The sequence below is a fragment of the Pecten maximus genome, chromosome 5 (genome assembly GCF_902652985.1).
Source record: "Pecten maximus chromosome 5, xPecMax1.1, whole genome shotgun sequence".
In the NCBI taxonomy this organism is placed as follows: Eukaryota; Metazoa; Mollusca; class Bivalvia; order Pectinida; family Pectinidae; genus Pecten; species Pecten maximus.
The window spans coordinates 17,855,005-17,872,654 of record NC_047019.1 but is presented as its reverse complement, the minus strand read 5'-3'; the positions used below and the strand labels follow the sequence as shown (position 1 = coordinate 17,872,654).

General features: G+C 34.0%; 2 protein-coding genes across 3 annotated transcripts; one reads left to right on the top strand and one right to left on the bottom strand.

Annotated features, from left to right (window-relative positions):
• Window positions 1–1,929: 1,929 nt before the first annotated feature.
• Window positions 1,930–17,224, bottom strand: LOC117327371. 2 transcript variants are annotated; one of them, XM_033884314.1, is made up of 13 exons: window positions 17,061–17,224; window positions 11,371–11,410; window positions 9,246–10,261; window positions 8,737–9,092; window positions 7,818–7,931; window positions 7,175–7,330; window positions 6,624–6,740; window positions 5,951–6,121; window positions 5,246–5,476; window positions 4,696–4,854; window positions 4,301–4,441; window positions 4,028–4,116; window positions 1,930–3,772 (listed from the first exon to the last, which is right to left on the bottom strand). In XM_033884314.1, exons 3-13 carry the CDS (start codon window positions 10,195–10,197, stop codon window positions 3,628–3,630), a joined length of 2,631 nt encoding a protein of 876 aa, XP_033740205.1. In that variant the 5' UTR covers window positions 10,198–10,261; window positions 11,371–11,410; window positions 17,061–17,224; the 3' UTR covers window positions 1,930–3,627. The 2 variants fall into 2 exon arrangements, with proteins under 2 accessions (XP_033740205.1, XP_033740206.1); XM_033884315.1 differs by lacking the exon at window positions 11,371–11,410.
• Window positions 10,725–11,105, top strand: LOC117328336 (keratin-associated protein 6-2-like). Its single transcript, XM_033885863.1, has one exon. The coding sequence runs from the start codon at window positions 10,725–10,727 to the stop codon at window positions 11,103–11,105; it is 381 nt and encodes a 126-aa protein (XP_033741754.1).
• Window positions 17,225–17,650: the final 426 nt, after the last annotated feature.

Sequence of the window (17,650 nt, the reverse complement as noted above, 5' to 3'; positions counted from 1 at the left end):
TACAGGTATTTATCCGAGCTTGATGTCCCCATGTAATCGATATGAAAAATGAAAGTATTGTGTTGAACTTATCCAGGTTTAAAACACATTATTAGATATACAGAACTCTTTACTTAACAATCATTGCAATAAAAGGTATTAATGGGAAGAATAAATGAGGAAGGGAATTGGAAAATTATCGTAAAAGTTTCCAACAAAAGTTCAGCAGTTCTACACCAACTTGTGGTATGGTACTGACGTCGCTGAGGACAAAGAAGGGTGAATGCCCTTGACGATTTTTCTAATCGATTAACATAAACTTGCATAACAGACTGACCAAAGGTCAGGCTGTTATGCCAGGTGAATTTCCACCAAGCACGAAAGATATGGACCCTTACATTACACCGTTAAGTGAAGATAGGGGCATTAGCATCATATAACAATCAATAATGAATAGGAATAAAAATTGACAGTCTGGCATCTCTGTCAAGAAATCAAACCAAGAGACAGCAGCTATATTTGATGCTAGAAATACATGAGAATAATAATGGAGACCAACACGTTTTGTAAATGTCATTTAATATTGACTTATCAAATTTCAACTTGAATATCAATTACCTAACAATTCTAATGGTATACTAAAAATATGAAATTGGAGAAATCAACATTTGTAATCTAACAACAAAGACCGGGTAAAAATAATTGGCATTCATAACCTAGTTCTTCATTTTATCAAAGGCATCCCCCATTAAGCTCGATTACCTCGTGGTTACTGATGTGCCTTTGTCTTGTGTGACTTAACGATGCAGTGACAAAAATCAAAATATTTTATATTTAACATTGCAAAAAAATGTCCGGTCATCCTGCAGATTTTAAACGTTATCAAGATCTTGCATTTACCATCTCTTCAATTTTAATTTTAAATGCAGAGATATACTGAATGTGTGTTTTTTTCATGATTGTTTATCCGGTGTAACAGGAGAGGTTTTTTTTTCATTTCAATACATACGCCCATGTTCGTCTACCTTGAGTTCGTCAGGGTCTAACATACTGATATAATTGAAGTTTGACAAATAAAAACAGACACAGAGACACAATTTGGGAAGTATTACTAAATTAATATAGGTGTGAGCAAGTGACAATTTACACAACTCTGCCACACACTCTACCACACATATATTTATGCATCCCTTTATGCTATATTTGTGTATTATCATTTACAGCCGCCATTTGCATTTTAAGGTCATAACAAAAGAAGTGCTTACACGTACATTACATCAAATCTGGTCAAACAAATGCTCCTGTTGTGTGCTACAGACTCTTGTGAAGATAACAGCATGATTGTTTTGGGAGTTTGATCATTTTTGCAACTTAAACTAATTCCTTGTGGCATTTTATCACAAAGAAACTCTACAGAAGAAATTGCCAGCAAATTATTAATGATCTTGTGGAATTGCAAGTCCAGAAAACATCTCGGTATATCACATGACTAGTTCTGTGCAAAGTAAATATTTATCTATTTTTAAAATTTAACAGTATTCTCCATTATATATGGCCTTAAGACTCCTCCGTTTGTGATACGTTGTTTAGGATCAATCAGCTTTTGGAATCCGAATGTAAAGGGGGCTAACCTTTACCAAAAATAGTTGAAAAAATAATTTGATAATGTTTTTTTATCCCGTGAGCTCAAGTACATATATGATCTTTTCTTACGGTAATTTCTCTTGTCGTAGCAGCGTAACTTACATCAGCCAGGTAAATGTATTTCCGTGTTCTTTGATTTATACGTATTCTGAAATGCAAATATGTCTAACTGTGCCACGATGACCATAAAAAGCTGTATACATCAACCCTTGCATACGTAGTTGGCAATAGAAGTGACAGCTTTGTACTGAACGTAACGCAAATAGAAAATCATAAAATATGAATGCAAAACAAAGACATCATAAATAGGTTTGATTGGATTTATTAGTCACAACTTTACTAGAAATGGTAGTCGTCCCAGCATGGGTATAAATGACATGCCACAAATCAATAATACAAACAATGATACTTAACGGTTTCTGGGTGTACAGCTCCCGTTAATTATAAAGCAAATTCAATGAAAAATCAAGTAATCAAATCAATCAACGGTTCATGGGTGACAACTCCCCGTTAATCAATAGTTTTCAAATAATCAATATTTAACAGATTCTGGGTGCCAAGATGCCAAATCATTGAAATCAATATTTAACAAATCAATATGCAGCTGCAACTGCATTCAATATAGAAACAGATCAGCAGAACAATGTTCACAATGAATAACATGTCCAAAATATTGTAAATTAGACAAATCAGTTGATAAACTGTATACTTGGCAGCAGCTCTCCAAAGATTTATAGCAAAAGTTCAATAAAACCTACCTAAAGTAACTTGTACCGCGAACTATGCCAAAATACCGGTAAGTCCTGTATAATACACAGCGAATACATGAATTCCTTAAGGTTGGCATCATTTGTTCCACACTTCATGTTACAACAGGAAAGTGCCAAAGGATCACAGCCATTTAATGTGGAAACAGGCGCTCATGGAAAGACATCAAAGTTGTCCAATAATTATTGTCTGCAATACAGAATAAGAAAAAGACAGCAGCAAAGTACCAAACAAGGGGTGGGATATGGGTGGGTTTTGAGCTAACAAACAAATTCTGATACTTAATTGGGCTAATTTGTTCCAATGCCAAATTGATTTTATCTTCTTGTTGAAACCGGTAAGAGCTTACAGACAAGGGAGATAACTCAGTAATGTGTCATGTGTTTTATATTTTTAAAAAAAAGCGTCATGCTCCAAACTTTTTTCGTTAATACATGCAAGTACCAGATTTCTTATCTAAACAGAAATAAGCAGTATCTGCACCCAATTTTATAACGTGAATTGCGGGTTATTCCGCAATACATATTAATTGTAATGAAATACAAATGATTGGTCTATGAAAGTTTGGCTCAATTTTGTCAATTGATATTTCAGTTTATTAGGATGTAAATAGTCTGATGACTAACTGAATATTATTAAATCAGACCATTACTTTCATTTTCCCTTTGGCACCATACTACTGAAACCAGTGATTACATTTTAATGGCTTTGTTTACTAACTCAGAACATATGTTAACCATGATGATTTTATGGAAAGCTGCGTCCTGTTGCATAAAGCATAACGTTAACTTAGCTGGAGAGGTTAATAAAACTGCAGCAACAGCATCAATCCAGTATTTGAAAACGAGATTTCAGTATTAAGCACAAAATAAAAAAAATTATATATCTTAATGCATTTTGTCGCCTTCACTCTTGCATTCAATTACTGTTTTATTGACAGAGTTGAAATGCATTTGAATCTATTTTTTTCAATTATTTGATGGCTGCTGTATTTTTCCCAGCATTTGCCGATTGAAAAAAAATACTAAGACAAAATCATCCTGAACAAAGAAAAAGAAGATATGTTTGACATGGTACAAAAATAATATTATAAGACATCCTGGATCAGTCACAGATGGGGATTTTCGCTCGTCCTGAAAATTCTTCCTAAAATATAGATCACATACAGATGCAAGCAGATCTATATTGTAGGTATTGAGGTACTCCCGGTTTTCTATAACCTCATTATCTCGATCTTCACACAAATATCTCCTCTAATTCGTCGCTTCTATTGTCAGTATAGTATCCAATTCGTAATCCTCTGTCGGTGTGCTGAGATTCTGATAACTGAATACTGTCCACCTGTCCTGATACATCTGTTGAAGCGGTCGAATTACAGGAACTGGTGATAAATGAAAACAATATCTACAAATTAAACCACTTCAATGTCGGAACACAAGAATGTGAAATGGCTTTAATCAATCTTTAAATATCAATGTATTTTTCACTGAAAAGAGATATAAAAATAATGTTATCTTATATGGGCCTTAAGTTCAAAATCAAAATTGAAAAAAAAAATGAATAGCAGGTATTTTATTCTTTTTGGAGTCAGCAATAACTTGAAATTGTAAAATAAAGCAATAACATTGTGGAGTACCTCAGTAAATGGCGTTCTGATTCTCTTCTCTGTCTGTAGTTGTCGCTGACAATGATTGACTTTTCCTGGTCCGTATCCGGTACTTCCACCTTTAATTATTGAAGAAGACTAATCAGTAAATGTCTCTACTTGTAAGTTTGTTTACAGTTGATTATAAAACTATATGATATCATCCAGTATTGATATGGATCTTTATGTATGAAGTTTATGAGCAAATAGATTTTTTTATTTACCAAAAACTGTTTGAACATAAAAACGAATATTCATACATACCCCACAAAATAAACAACTTTTGAAGCAATTGCTAATTGAAAACCCTTTTTGTTTCTTTGAGACAGTGCGATCTAGCAAAGTTTCGGCTTCTGTGTTCGAATTTAACTCCTTGTTGTGTGCTTCTTCTTGACTGTTTGGATCCTGTGAAGAAGCAAGAAGCAATGTCTATTATATTTAGTTATCGGTAAGTTATTTTTGCGACCTGAATTATTGTGTAACAACAAACCATGCCTTGAAAGACTTCTATGTTCAGTGACCCAGATTTGCAGATTCATACAATTCGATTATTTAACAAGCAGTGCATTTATTATTGGCTAAAATGAATCTTTTCCTTTTCATTGTCGTTCTTTGAGTATACACTGACTCCCAGGCGTAGTATATTTGGAATTACTTACCTCCCTGTATACAAACGGTTCTGTCGTATTGTCATGGACCGTGTTCTGTAAGGTTATCATTCGGAATTGGTCTGGCGTTGTTGAGGAGTCCCTGTCTAAAGAACTGAAATATCCATTGGAAGCGTAACCATCGTCTGTTGCGTTCGGGTGGGCACGGGGCTTCAATGAATATAGATAAATAATTAACTACAAATAGTTCAAACCTCTCTATCAACTTTTACTATCATAAACTCCGTTAAAATGGGGGATAATAATTGTAGTATTGTTACATTGAGGTTTTTCTTTTAACAGATACAAACGTATGTACACATGTAGAGATAGATATGATATGTATCATTATATCATTTAAAAAAGGCATACCAATCAAATTTAATATAAGTATACCTTCTGTTGAAGAAATAGATAGCATCAGACAACATCTGCATTTCTTTGATCTGCGTTACATTGATTAAGAGGTATTCTGTCTAAAACATGTTCGTCGTCGATCTATTTGACAACGGAATGATGTTACATATTCAAGGAAGCAGTTATCGAATAGTTGAATTCCTACACTTATTGAGAGATGAAAGACTTGCTCTCCTTTTCCTTTCGCAAGCGGTGCCCATGTTCCGTGAATACCACACGTAGGTGATGTGTGAGCGGTTGGAAGTCTGACCGGCTGGAATAGCAGGGTGTCGGATGACGTGTTGCCGTCCACTGAACTATTGAGTGTGAGGAGGTCGGTGTTGTAACCAGTAGAATCCTCACTATACATACCGCTCTTGATTGAGGACAATCTAACCTGTAAACAAAATATTAACAAATGATATTCTGGCAATGCTGTGAAATACATACCATTTGAAGAAACATTTTTGGGGGTAAATTATCTGTTAATTATGTTTGCTGGTGCAGAATAACTTAAACATACCAGTCTCGAGTATACGAGAGAAGATGGATTTTTTTGTCAATTGAAACTATAACACTATTAATTCTACTGAGAGGTATATCTTCATAAAGTACAAAAATTACAATTCCCTAACTGGAAATTTAGATTAAGTGTACTTAAGATATTAACTAGGTTTACCTCCCTTGTATCATTTACTAACTCTCTTACATATGAAAGCGAACAATATAGTTAATTGATAGTTTGAAGATAATGTTTCAAAATATGTAAAACTGATAGAAAAATGATATATACGCGTATATATTATATACACATTTGATATAGAACTAATAACATTATAAAATGCAACGCGATTTCAAAATACATATGTACGTTTTCTCCGATCACCGGAACACGTTTTGTCGAGTTCTCGTCGCCCTCCTCCTCCAGAACGTATTCCCCGGATGTTGCACTAAGTGATGTGTTGTCCTCCTCTTCCTCTAGATTAGATAGACACGTATCTGTCGGCGAGTTTTTCGTACGCGTCTGTATTATCTGAAATACCTGAGTAAAAATCCTAAAAAAATCAATTACATGTATGTTTTCAGATGTTAAAGAATTATTCGAAAGTTTTTCATGTCAATGACACCTTTAAAATATAAAGTCAACAATATTTAAGGATCAACTTGATTATGTCTTTATGTAATGAAACTATAACACACACAAAATCGGAGTGTACTCTAAATAAACCGCGAAACTTATTATGAAAGCAACTCCGCTTTTTTGTATTATAACTCCATAGGATAAAATATGTTCAAGTTGATCCATATTTTTTTTTAATTTACTGTTCACAAATCTTGTGAAATCTACTTTTGTTGATAGTTATTTTCTCCTAGAAATATCTATGCCGCTGTATCAGTCAATCAAAAGCGACTTTACGAATAGCGACGCCATTTTTACGGACTGATAACATAAGCCAATAAAAATGCTTGTTACAAGCAAGATTAAGTTACATCCAGTTTATGCCGAATGATCATAAGTATAGTATAGAATATAGATAGCCCACGTTTCCGTATGTATTCCCAGGCATATGTTGTGTCTCTGTGGGGGAGTGTATATATTCGTCTCGTCTTTGTAGAGAAAGAAAGTATCCAGTGGGATCCCCGACATCTTCAGTGCTCTCCTGAAAAAGTAAACTAAATAATTATCTTTGATAAAACTTGATTTTTTAATCTTGGTTTGGAATTAGTTTCTGGCATCAATTATTCAATGTCGATTTCCTCCATTCCCAGGCCTTGGAATATATAGCTTTAGTTGATTGTATATGCTTACTGTACACAAACACCAAAGAAAATGTAAAACTAACGTTTTTATCTTATTTTGATACATGAAGGGTACCATCGCTATCTTAAATGCAAAAAGTAATAAACTAAATAGTTTACGTCTTTGTTGACAATCCATCGCTAAAAAGATACCAGAAAAAAATAATCAATTGGGCTGTTACGTTAAGATGGTTCAATCTTTTATTTTATTTTATTTTATTTATTTTATTAATAACTCGAATGGCTTAATACAACAGATGAGATTTTCGTATATATGTATGTAATTATTGCTTACCATAAGCTGGTCTGATAATATTCGGCCGTGTGATCCGGTTCCATATAAAGGATCCAATTGCCGTGTTAAATATTCATCAGTACAGTCGTGTTCAACATCGGTAACTTCTGGATTGGTTGTCGAATTACAAACCGTCAATTTTACTTCATCAAATGACTACAAAATATGATCACGACAAATAATTAATTCTCAATATAGACGGTCTTCAAAACGAAAAAGACCAGATTAGCTTAAAATATCAAGATTAATTTTATGAAAATACATACAACACTTCATATCATTAGAAAATATAATAATTTTAAAACATTGGTATGTGTAGTTTAAATTGTTTTGAACTTCATATTCACATACTTAGTAACCTATCAACAGAAAAAGAATCCATAACGGGATTATATTGCACACACAAAAAAATGTGTAGAAATACAATCCTGCAAATATTGTTTATTTCAATGGATTTTCTTTATCGCTATTTTCTAGGATAACACTTTTAATTTTGATGAATAAGATACGTCAAAAGGCGAAACATTGAAATATATATATATATATATATATGTTCTTCAAGATTACCTTTTCGTAAAACCGTGATTTTTTAACACAGATAAACTACATTTACAGTATACATGTATATGCTGTCATCAATTACCCTGACACCCATACGTATAGAGTTTCCGGATCTGGGAGATCTGTTTCCAGGAGAGCTCCTACACTTTTCACTAAGATTCCGTTTCCACTGTCTTTGTGGTCTGGTATCCGCTACCTGTTAACATGATATCATACACATCGTGAGCAGGGATTCTTTTCTATATAGTTGTGCTAAATGAGAAACTAGTTATATGTAGTTTCAGTATAACCAAAAATATCAAGTGGTTCTTAAACGTTATATCTTTTAATGCTTTTTATACACAGACTTAACAAAACTGTACAATATTTAAAATCTGACAAATTTGAAATTAGCAGTATGGGGCATCAAATGGTGTCTCCGTTCAAATAAATTTGAATAAATTTTGTTGGACACTTTTAACTTCATTTCCGGTGTTCCAATTCATATTAGACAATAGCTTATACAATCTAACAACTCGTTGACAGAACACAATTAATGCTGTAAAAATTAGAATGGTCTCGTAATAGTGTCTTTACATTCACCTTGCTGACGTTTTTTAACAATCGTAATACATGTACTGCATTCATAATAACTTGCTGTCTTTTGTAACAATATCAATATTGTTCTCGTGTATTTTACCTTTTAAAAGAACTTAATTGACAGAAAATATTTCAATGTTTAAAAAACTGATATCGAGAGAAAAAGAGCGAAACATAGCAATTGAGTCCTTTCAATGTAATTACTTAGCTGACTATGGTTATAGTGGTAATTATGTATATAATTTGCATTGATCATGTTTGATAAAATCGTAATACTTAACTCTTATTTGTCTCGTCAACTTTTGTTTAGTTAGTAAGACTTTGTATCATTACCTATTTCGCTATTTTGTTTTAAATCGTAAGACTGTATCTTATTTACCGTTAACTTTTGTTACATATATTATACTGGATAGGACATTTACCTTGCTATGGTCTTTCGCACTGTCTACAGAGCTATTCAGGTTGCTGGTTGTATCGCTGGCTCGACAAGAGTTATCATCACATTGTTTCGGTCTATAGCGCGGTAAGCTCCTAGATCGGCGAAGATTAAGAGACGTTTTATCAGGAGCATCTTCACTGTCCACCTCGAATTGCAGAACTCCACGGTCGGAATTTTTAGGGCTTGATGAGCTATCACTTTTTAGCGTTGTGTCTGTGGTTGAAGTGATAGGAAGTGTGTATTTGATACCTACTTCATGCATGATGTGACACACCTGTTTGAATTTGTCGTAACCATGCACCCGTAACGGAAACGACTTTTTGAGCTCTTTATTTTGAACTAAATAAAAACAAAACAAAAATAATAAATAGTCATAGATTTACGAGGAGGAAAAGATTCAAGCAACACAGGAAAACTTTTTTATAGACATGAAATGATTAGAAATGGAGAATTTGTAAAATACTTTATAATAACAATGAATCTAGTTCCTACCTTTTCGACGCTTTGAACTGTTTTTCTTGAACAAGCTGGCCAGTTCCTCGTGCTTCTCGTTCAGGTTGTCAACTATGTTTGTTCCGTTAGCTTTAATAACACTATATGTATGCGAGTCGGTGTTTGTCACAGTACCTAACTCTTGTTCTTGATGTTCTATCCGTTCGTCTTGCTCATCGTCTCGCCATCCCTGTACCATTGCTTTAAACTGGACCATCTTTTCATCAGGAAGTCGCAACGACTTGAGTCTCTCACTTTCCCGTCGCACACTTGTGCTCTTTAGTAATCGTTCGAACGCTCCCGTTAGACATTCCCAATAGTTATTAAATTCTTCGTCACTCATTTCAGCATTACTTTGATAGACGAGAATGTTTCTGCATATCTTAATCCGTAGCATGTCGTCTGCTTCGGTTATCACACTTTCCAACGGAAGTTTATCACAATCTGATATTGGCCTAAATCCCATTCCCTCAAACAATATAAAACACAGTAGGGAAATGTCCAACTCGTATATATTTGATTTCTCATTCTCGGGGTAAAGTTTGGCAAACTGGATCCTACTCAGTAATTTTGCACTGCTATTCTTTCTACGAAATTGTTGTTCTCTAGACTGCAAATATTTATAAAAGATTGGACCTTCTAACATGCCTTGGATTGAATTCCGTAACTTTGAAATATCTTGTTCGTTTTTGGACAATGCAAACGCCAACGAACTTATATCTTGAATTACAATATCATCAAGTTCGTCTAATGAAGGGACCGGTTTACTCTCCGGGAAAACCAGAAGAACCATTTCGGCATCCAGTCGTTCACGTATTGATTCTTCATTCCTCCACATTTGATAAGTAAACAACTTATCTGTGATACATTTCCGTAACGTCTTAGGACCCCTCGTCCCCACGTACATTCCAAGCAGTGCACTGTTCATTTCCTCCTTCGAAAACGTTTCCATGTTGTGTAGTGTCTATCTAAGGTCATACCATCTTCACAGTCATTTTTACATTCTCCATTTCAGTCTGGAAGGTATGAGCAATCGTTCATTTTAAACATTTAATAGCATTGTCAAATCGTGTTCCAATTGATCTTATTTATTTGGTATCTCCATAATGTTGATGCTGGTTCATTGATTGATATTTAAGTATCCTTTAATCAAGGTAGTTAATTATTTTATAAATAGTTCTTCATATGCGTTGCTTCAAAAGACACACATATGTTAGTGCTAGCTTTTGGCAGTATGTCATTTTAGTGCTAGCATATGGCAGTATGTCAGTACTAGCCTATGGCAGTATGTCAGTGCTATCATATGGCAGTATATCAGTACTAGTCTATTGCTGTATGTCAGTGCTAGCCTATGGTAGTATGTCAGTGCTAGACTATGACAGTATGTCAGTACTAGCATATGGCTGTATGTCAGTGCTAGCCTATGGCTGTATGTCAGTACTAACCTATGGCTGTATGTCAGTACTAGCCTATGGCAGTATGTCAGTTCTAGCCTATGGCTGTATATCAGTGCTAGGATATGGCTGTATGTCAGTGTTAGACTATGGCAGTATGTCAGTTCTAGCCTATGGCTGTATATCAGTGCTAGGATATGGCAGTATGTCAGTGCTAGACTATGGCTGTATGCCAGTACTAGCCTGTGGATGTATGTCAGTACTAGCCTATGGCAGTATGTCAGTACTAGCCTGTGGATGTATGTCAGTACTAGCCTATGGCAGTATGTCAGTTCTAGCCTATGGCTGTATATCAGTGCTAGGATATGGCTGTATGTCAGTGTTAGGCTATGACAGTGTATCATTACTAGACTATGGCAGTATGCCAGTGCTAGACTATGGCTGTATGCCAGTACTAACCTATTAGTTAAAACAGTTCATGTAATGGTTTTCTCTACATTAAGATTCATGGACAGATATCGACTGCTGTAGCAAACAATTCAGGGTTTCATGAGATGAAGATTGATAAAGACTTAATTGTCGACTGTGAAGTTACTGCGGTTCTTTATGACGTGACTTGATCTTTTTTACATGGCGGGAACTACTGATAAAATGGAAGACACTTTTCCTTTGGAAAACCTCGTCCTATCCTTATATATTTTAAGTTATAAATAGTTTTGTGCATATTTTACCTCTTTTGTTAGAAGTCGGGTTATCTTTCGTCTCTTTACGCTACAAAATCAGAAATGTATATATATATAAACATCTGCTTTGTATTCTGTTTACACTAATGGCATTAAGTGTGAGATAGTTAAAAAAAAGAAATAATGTATTGACAACTGCATTTTATATTGTAACTGTATGATCTGGTAGGACAACTCTGCAATTCATTTTCTTTTTCTTTTTTTTATCTTGAAGCCTTCAATTTTTATGAAAACACAACCCTCATTATATATATATTAGTTCTTGTATATCAAGTTCTGTAATTCTGTTCATTTCCGCGGGGTTTAGTTTCGCGATTCTGATAGGTAAACTATTCTTGTGGCGATTATTTTCGCGGACTTTTCTTTTTTATCCGTTCCATAAATATCACATACATTATTCAGCGTATCTTTTTTTCTCTCGTGTAAATTCTATCTTTACAGCAGTTGTATGGAGAATTTGGCGTTTTAATACATTCAAATTAACCTACCAAAAAAGTCATATCTATTGTCAACATGAAGGAGTAAAATTGAATACACATAATACAGCTATCATGTAGTGTGCGTGTTCACTCCGCGGAATGATTCACTGCATAAAATAATTGCTTGCATAATCTTTGAATCAATTAAGGCTTGAACGCCTATATGTTAATTTGGCCATAGTACATGAACCTAACAATCGTCATAACGGTAGACACCAGGGTTCTGTATAAAATGAGCGATGACTTTTCTGAAATACCGTCCAAATCCAAAACTTTATCAGAAGATAAATCCATGTATATAGTTAAAATTGCTTACAAGCAAAACAAATTATTATGTTTTTCATCGCGCACCTGGAATTCAGTGGATTTTTTTTTTTTTTTAATCTTTCATAGCTATGACTCTGAATTGAAATATAATTATCAACTTTAATATCTAGCATGGTAAGATACTAATTATCTAGACGTTTTACTTTACACTACAGCTGCCGTCGAGGACTTCCTAGTTTTATACCCACAGTCCACATATGTTCCAAAACGTTTTATAACTTTGTCATTCTTAAACTTACACTCATTTTTATAAACACTGTCACATTTTGATATATGTTATATGTGCATTAGCCACAGTCCAGTAAACATCTAATGTACATTTATTGTTGGGAGTGTAAAACGCCAGCACATTTCTTTGATCATAAAATATAATTGCGGAGTATATATACGAATTTAATATACATAAAGTGAAAAGACGTACACAATAGACAAGGTGTTTATCAATACTCCCAAGCTATAGGAGGATGCCTATATATATATTTACTAAAATTTAGCAAAAAATAATAAAGCTGTTATTATAAACAAGTTTTCACACATTTATGAAACAATTCTTAAATCATTTTATCAAGTGATTCCACGTGGTTATCGCTAAGGAACGGTTAGTTTAAATTATCTTTATATTTTATCTTTTAACAAATTTATCAGGAAAAAGAAACATTTAAAAAAAACTACCGCATTAAATGTAACACTTAGATAGAACAAAAGAAATTGTAAATTATTGGTTTAACTCAAGGATCGGCTGCACTCTTTAAAGTAACTATAAGCCAATAACCCACCCACGGTTACAATTATTTAAGATGATGTAATTACGCCACTTATGTTTAATACCTCCACCCTACCTATACATACAACTCCATTAGTTACAGTAGTGACGGGGGGATACCTGTCTATCACGTTCAGTATACAAAGAAGCATCAGTGCTCTCCAGACCTATTCTGACAGAACGACTATCGATACTAACAAAGTAAAACACATTTACTCTCACTTTTTCTCTGACTTTCTCTTTTAAATTATAATATGTGTGCATTGATATGTAAACGAAGTATTACCATACATTATTGAAACCATTACAGTCTTACTTCTTTCGAATGTTCAATAAATGTTCATGGTAAGATACATCTAAATCTAATCATTTTTCCCGAGTCCTATTTACTCGACCAACGTTGTCCATTTGACCCGACATTGTTTTGTATACTCGATATCGTCCTGTATTGACAATATCCCGTTTACACGACACCGTCTTGTTCATTTGCCGGTGTCTGTTTAACTAGACAACGTCGTGTTACTCGAAAGAATCATGTTATCTTGTCATTTAATGTTTACTCGACATCGTCGTGGTAACTCGACATCGTCGTGGTAACTCGACATCGTCGTGGTAACTCGACAGTGTCATGTTTACTCGAAATCGCCCTGTTACAGTTGAGTGTAGACTAAAGGTTACACAAAGTGCACTCCGAGTGCACTCCGTTTGGACTTGGAGTGCACTCCGTTTGGACTCCAGGTAAACTTGGAGTGCACTCGGAGTGCACTCCAAGTTTACCTGGAGTCCTACCAGGCTCAAATCCTACCTGGTTCCACATGTATTACATGTACCTGTAACCTGCATGTATACATAATGTTTATAGATAGATGTATACTCTTATACATTTAGACTCCTTAAACAACAAGATATGTGTTACTGTTTTATCTTTCTTTTATATCATCTTATTATTTTGTTTGTTCATTTTTAGTTGGTTAACTAACAGCATCTAATATAATTGATTTTTTCTATCAGTAAACCCTATATAAAATGAATAGATCTGGCACTTCGTTGAAAAATGTATGATAGCATTTCTTTGATTTGAAGAGTTTTAACAAGCCACGTAAATGAATAGCAATTGGTAATAAACAAAAATGTATTTGGCAAGTTGTTTGTGGTCTCTCAAAATGTAGAGTTTGATTGTGTACTGGAAATATCTTGTACTCGAAGTACTACTGGTTTTAATATTTCAAATACTTTTCTTCCAAAAGTTTACATTTATCTTAACATACAATACAAAAGAAAGTTGTTTTTTTGTCACCTTGATAGCATATTCCGGATCCAATGTCTAATTTTCATTTACAGTTTAACATCAGTCTCTTTAAATTTCCATTTGGTAAACCACCTTTTTTTTATTATACCTGGCTCATTAAATCCTGGTCATACATGGAGTTCTTTTAACAGTTATATAAGATACAATCCCCCCCCCCAACTTCCAGGTCAATATTTACCTGTATATCAAGCGTGATTACAGGGGTGTGGGGAAAGACAGACTTACACTGACCCCAATAATGACCCCTTCCTCCAAGGTAAGGTAAGGTAAGGTGTGAAGATCTGGACAGGTGTACACCTGGTCATCTACTAGATAAAGACCCCCTAATTGTTAAATGCAAATTGGTCATCACACCTTACCTTTACCTAGCCCCAATTTCCTCTGGCCCTGACATCATACATGCCTGGTATGGTGTCAGGGCTAAAGGAAACTCAGGCTGATCTATACCAAGGTCATATAGAACTCATATAGAATATAGGTACAGACTTGTGACTGTCTATATCTGACACTTTTGAAATGATATGATTGTCCATTCCGGCCTATTACAGTATTTTTACAACAGTTATAAGTCATTATTATAAAATAATATTTGGAAAAAAAAACATTTTATTTCAAACTGGTACTATTACTTTATGTCTTTGATATTATAATGGAATTATGTATAGAGTATAAGAAGGCAATATGTAAATCAACATAGATTGAGTTAAGTAAATTCTTATCAAACATTCCATACACCAACTGCTGCTGGCCTTATGTCATTTTTTTTTAAGTTTGAACATTTAACTTGAACAACCATTGTACATTCATGACCTGTATCTGTTATGTAAAATGTTTGGCAGGTCATTTCAATTCAAAATGTATGAGTGACACATATTATGATAGATATTGACTGAATGGGAATAGAAAACGATGTAGTTCCAACAGGTCATGAGTTTTACAGGTAAATGGTACATAGGTTGCTGTGTCCAACTGCCCTGAGGCAAATTGTACCTCAGGCTCTATAATCTTATTTCCTGGACGTGAACAATGTGAACTAATTATGGGTATAAGGCTGTAGGTTGGTTCTTGGAAATGGTGAATTTACATTTATTATACCATTTGGAATTACACTGATTTTTTTTATTTTGTTTAATCTCTTTCTTTACAATTAATTTTTAAAGCAATGTCTTTTTTTTTTAATATAACAAGACAAGAACTACATCATTTCTTAATTTGATTTGCATTAATTTTTCTGAACTTATATATATATCACTCAACATTGTACCTCTACATACCGGACACCTCCATAAACCGGCAAATACGTTTGGTCTCAATGACTTACGGTTTAGTCGACAGGTTAAAATGTAATATGAAACAGCTTATTTTTACTTTCTTATTTCAGTATAGAATGACTTCATTTCAATAGTTGGTCTTCTTAAACCTGTTAACCAATTTGTTAATGGTTTTACAGCTTATCTTGACATTTCCACCTTAATTACACTGGTATTTCGTTTATACATGTAATTTTGGTCTAATTAAGGCCTCTCAGATGGAGATCTACAATCCTTTCCTTCAAGTCAGGAGATAATCTTACTGTTCTGTTAATTGGCCTGAGGGTATAACACACCCTGCTTTGCACAGCTTCAACAAAATTGACATAGATATTTCTGTGAACCCAGGACAGTACCTGTAGCTGGCTCCTAAAACTCACCTGGCACAGTTCTCAGGTGTGTCAGGCCAGAGTCAGTCATGCATGACCAATAATAATAGCAATTAAACAGATACTGTCATTCATTACGGGTAGTCCAGAACTACATACCTGTGTGTACATTATGTCAGAACATTAATTTAACCAGTTAATGTTGGTAAATATGAACAGATGTAAATGTATATTTTTCTAATGATACATTTAAATATATAACCTATATAAACTAAAATGATTATGTTTATTTGATAATTACTTGCCTGAACTGAGTACATATATGTAGAGAATGTTTTATTAAAAAAACATAATTCATTAAATACTGTAAACTTTCAATATTTTGAATAATCAATAACATAATATAGATACATTATCTAAACTTCCTTTACAGTCATGATATATGTACATTTGTACATTTACTGTAATACATATTCTAATTGAAATAATTTCCAATTCCTTATTAAAATGAAATACGATTTACTTACTCCTTAATAATATATGAAATAATGAGCAATTAACTTTCATAGAAACCTGATAATAAATATAAATTTAACATGTATGCATTATTACCATGTATTAACAATAAAATAAATATTCCTAGTAGACTAAACAAATGTTAATAGTAATATTAACAAAACAAAAATAATTTGTAATAATCTACATTTTGTATTTATTTATATGTAAATTATATTAAAAGCATCAAAGTATTAATATATATATACCTATATGATGTAGTCTGATTATAGAACTGGAGTAGACATGGTGTCTTATAGGACTCCAGATAGACTCGGAGTCCACTTGGAGTGCACTCCAAGTTTACCTGGAGTCCAAACGGAGTGCACTCCAAGTCCAAATGGAGTGCACTCGGAGTGCACTTGGGTGTAACCTTCAGTCTACACTCAACTGTAACTCGATACTATCTGGTTTACTAACATCGTCCCGTTTACTCTATTCAGTATCACACTGTTTACCTGACAATGTCGCGTTTACTCGACATCGCCCTTCTGTTTATTCGATATCGCCCTGTTTACTCGACATCGCCCTATTTAAGTTATTACTACTTATATACTGTACCATATCACTTACTTTAAATATGATTACGAAATAATAGAGACTTACCTGGTCATTGTGTGCTAATTATAACAGCATATTCAGTCCCCGACATGTGTTACCTGGTCTAGGTGCAATGTTTACTACAATGAATCGTCATATCTTATCTCACACGCTTGTCAAAACCTAGACCTGTCAGGTGAGAAGATCCCTGGGATGTATCGCCCTGGTCCCATTATGTTGATATTTTTGTACAGATCGGAGTAAATAGTTAGGGTATATATGTGTACAGGTTTCAGTGTTTGTCCGTCACGGTATGTATCATATATCGGATGATAACAATAGTAAAACTAAGCCTGTAAAGCGAACTTGTCTATCTCGTTATGATTGCTCCATCAAAGATAACCTCAGATAGCCTCCATAAGAAAACCCAGTGAGGGGATTTCCTAAACATGGCTTCCACTTAACAAATATCATTCAGAACCGGTTTTATCGGGACATTAAAAAGACTACTGATGCAATTTTATAGTAATTATAGTAACCAAGCTTAACGCCTTTGTTATATATAATTAACCCCTTGTCAATAATGTAAGAAAACATATTAGTGGGCGTGGTTCGAATCAGCATCAGTCCAATTTTGATAAAGTTTTTAAAAAGTT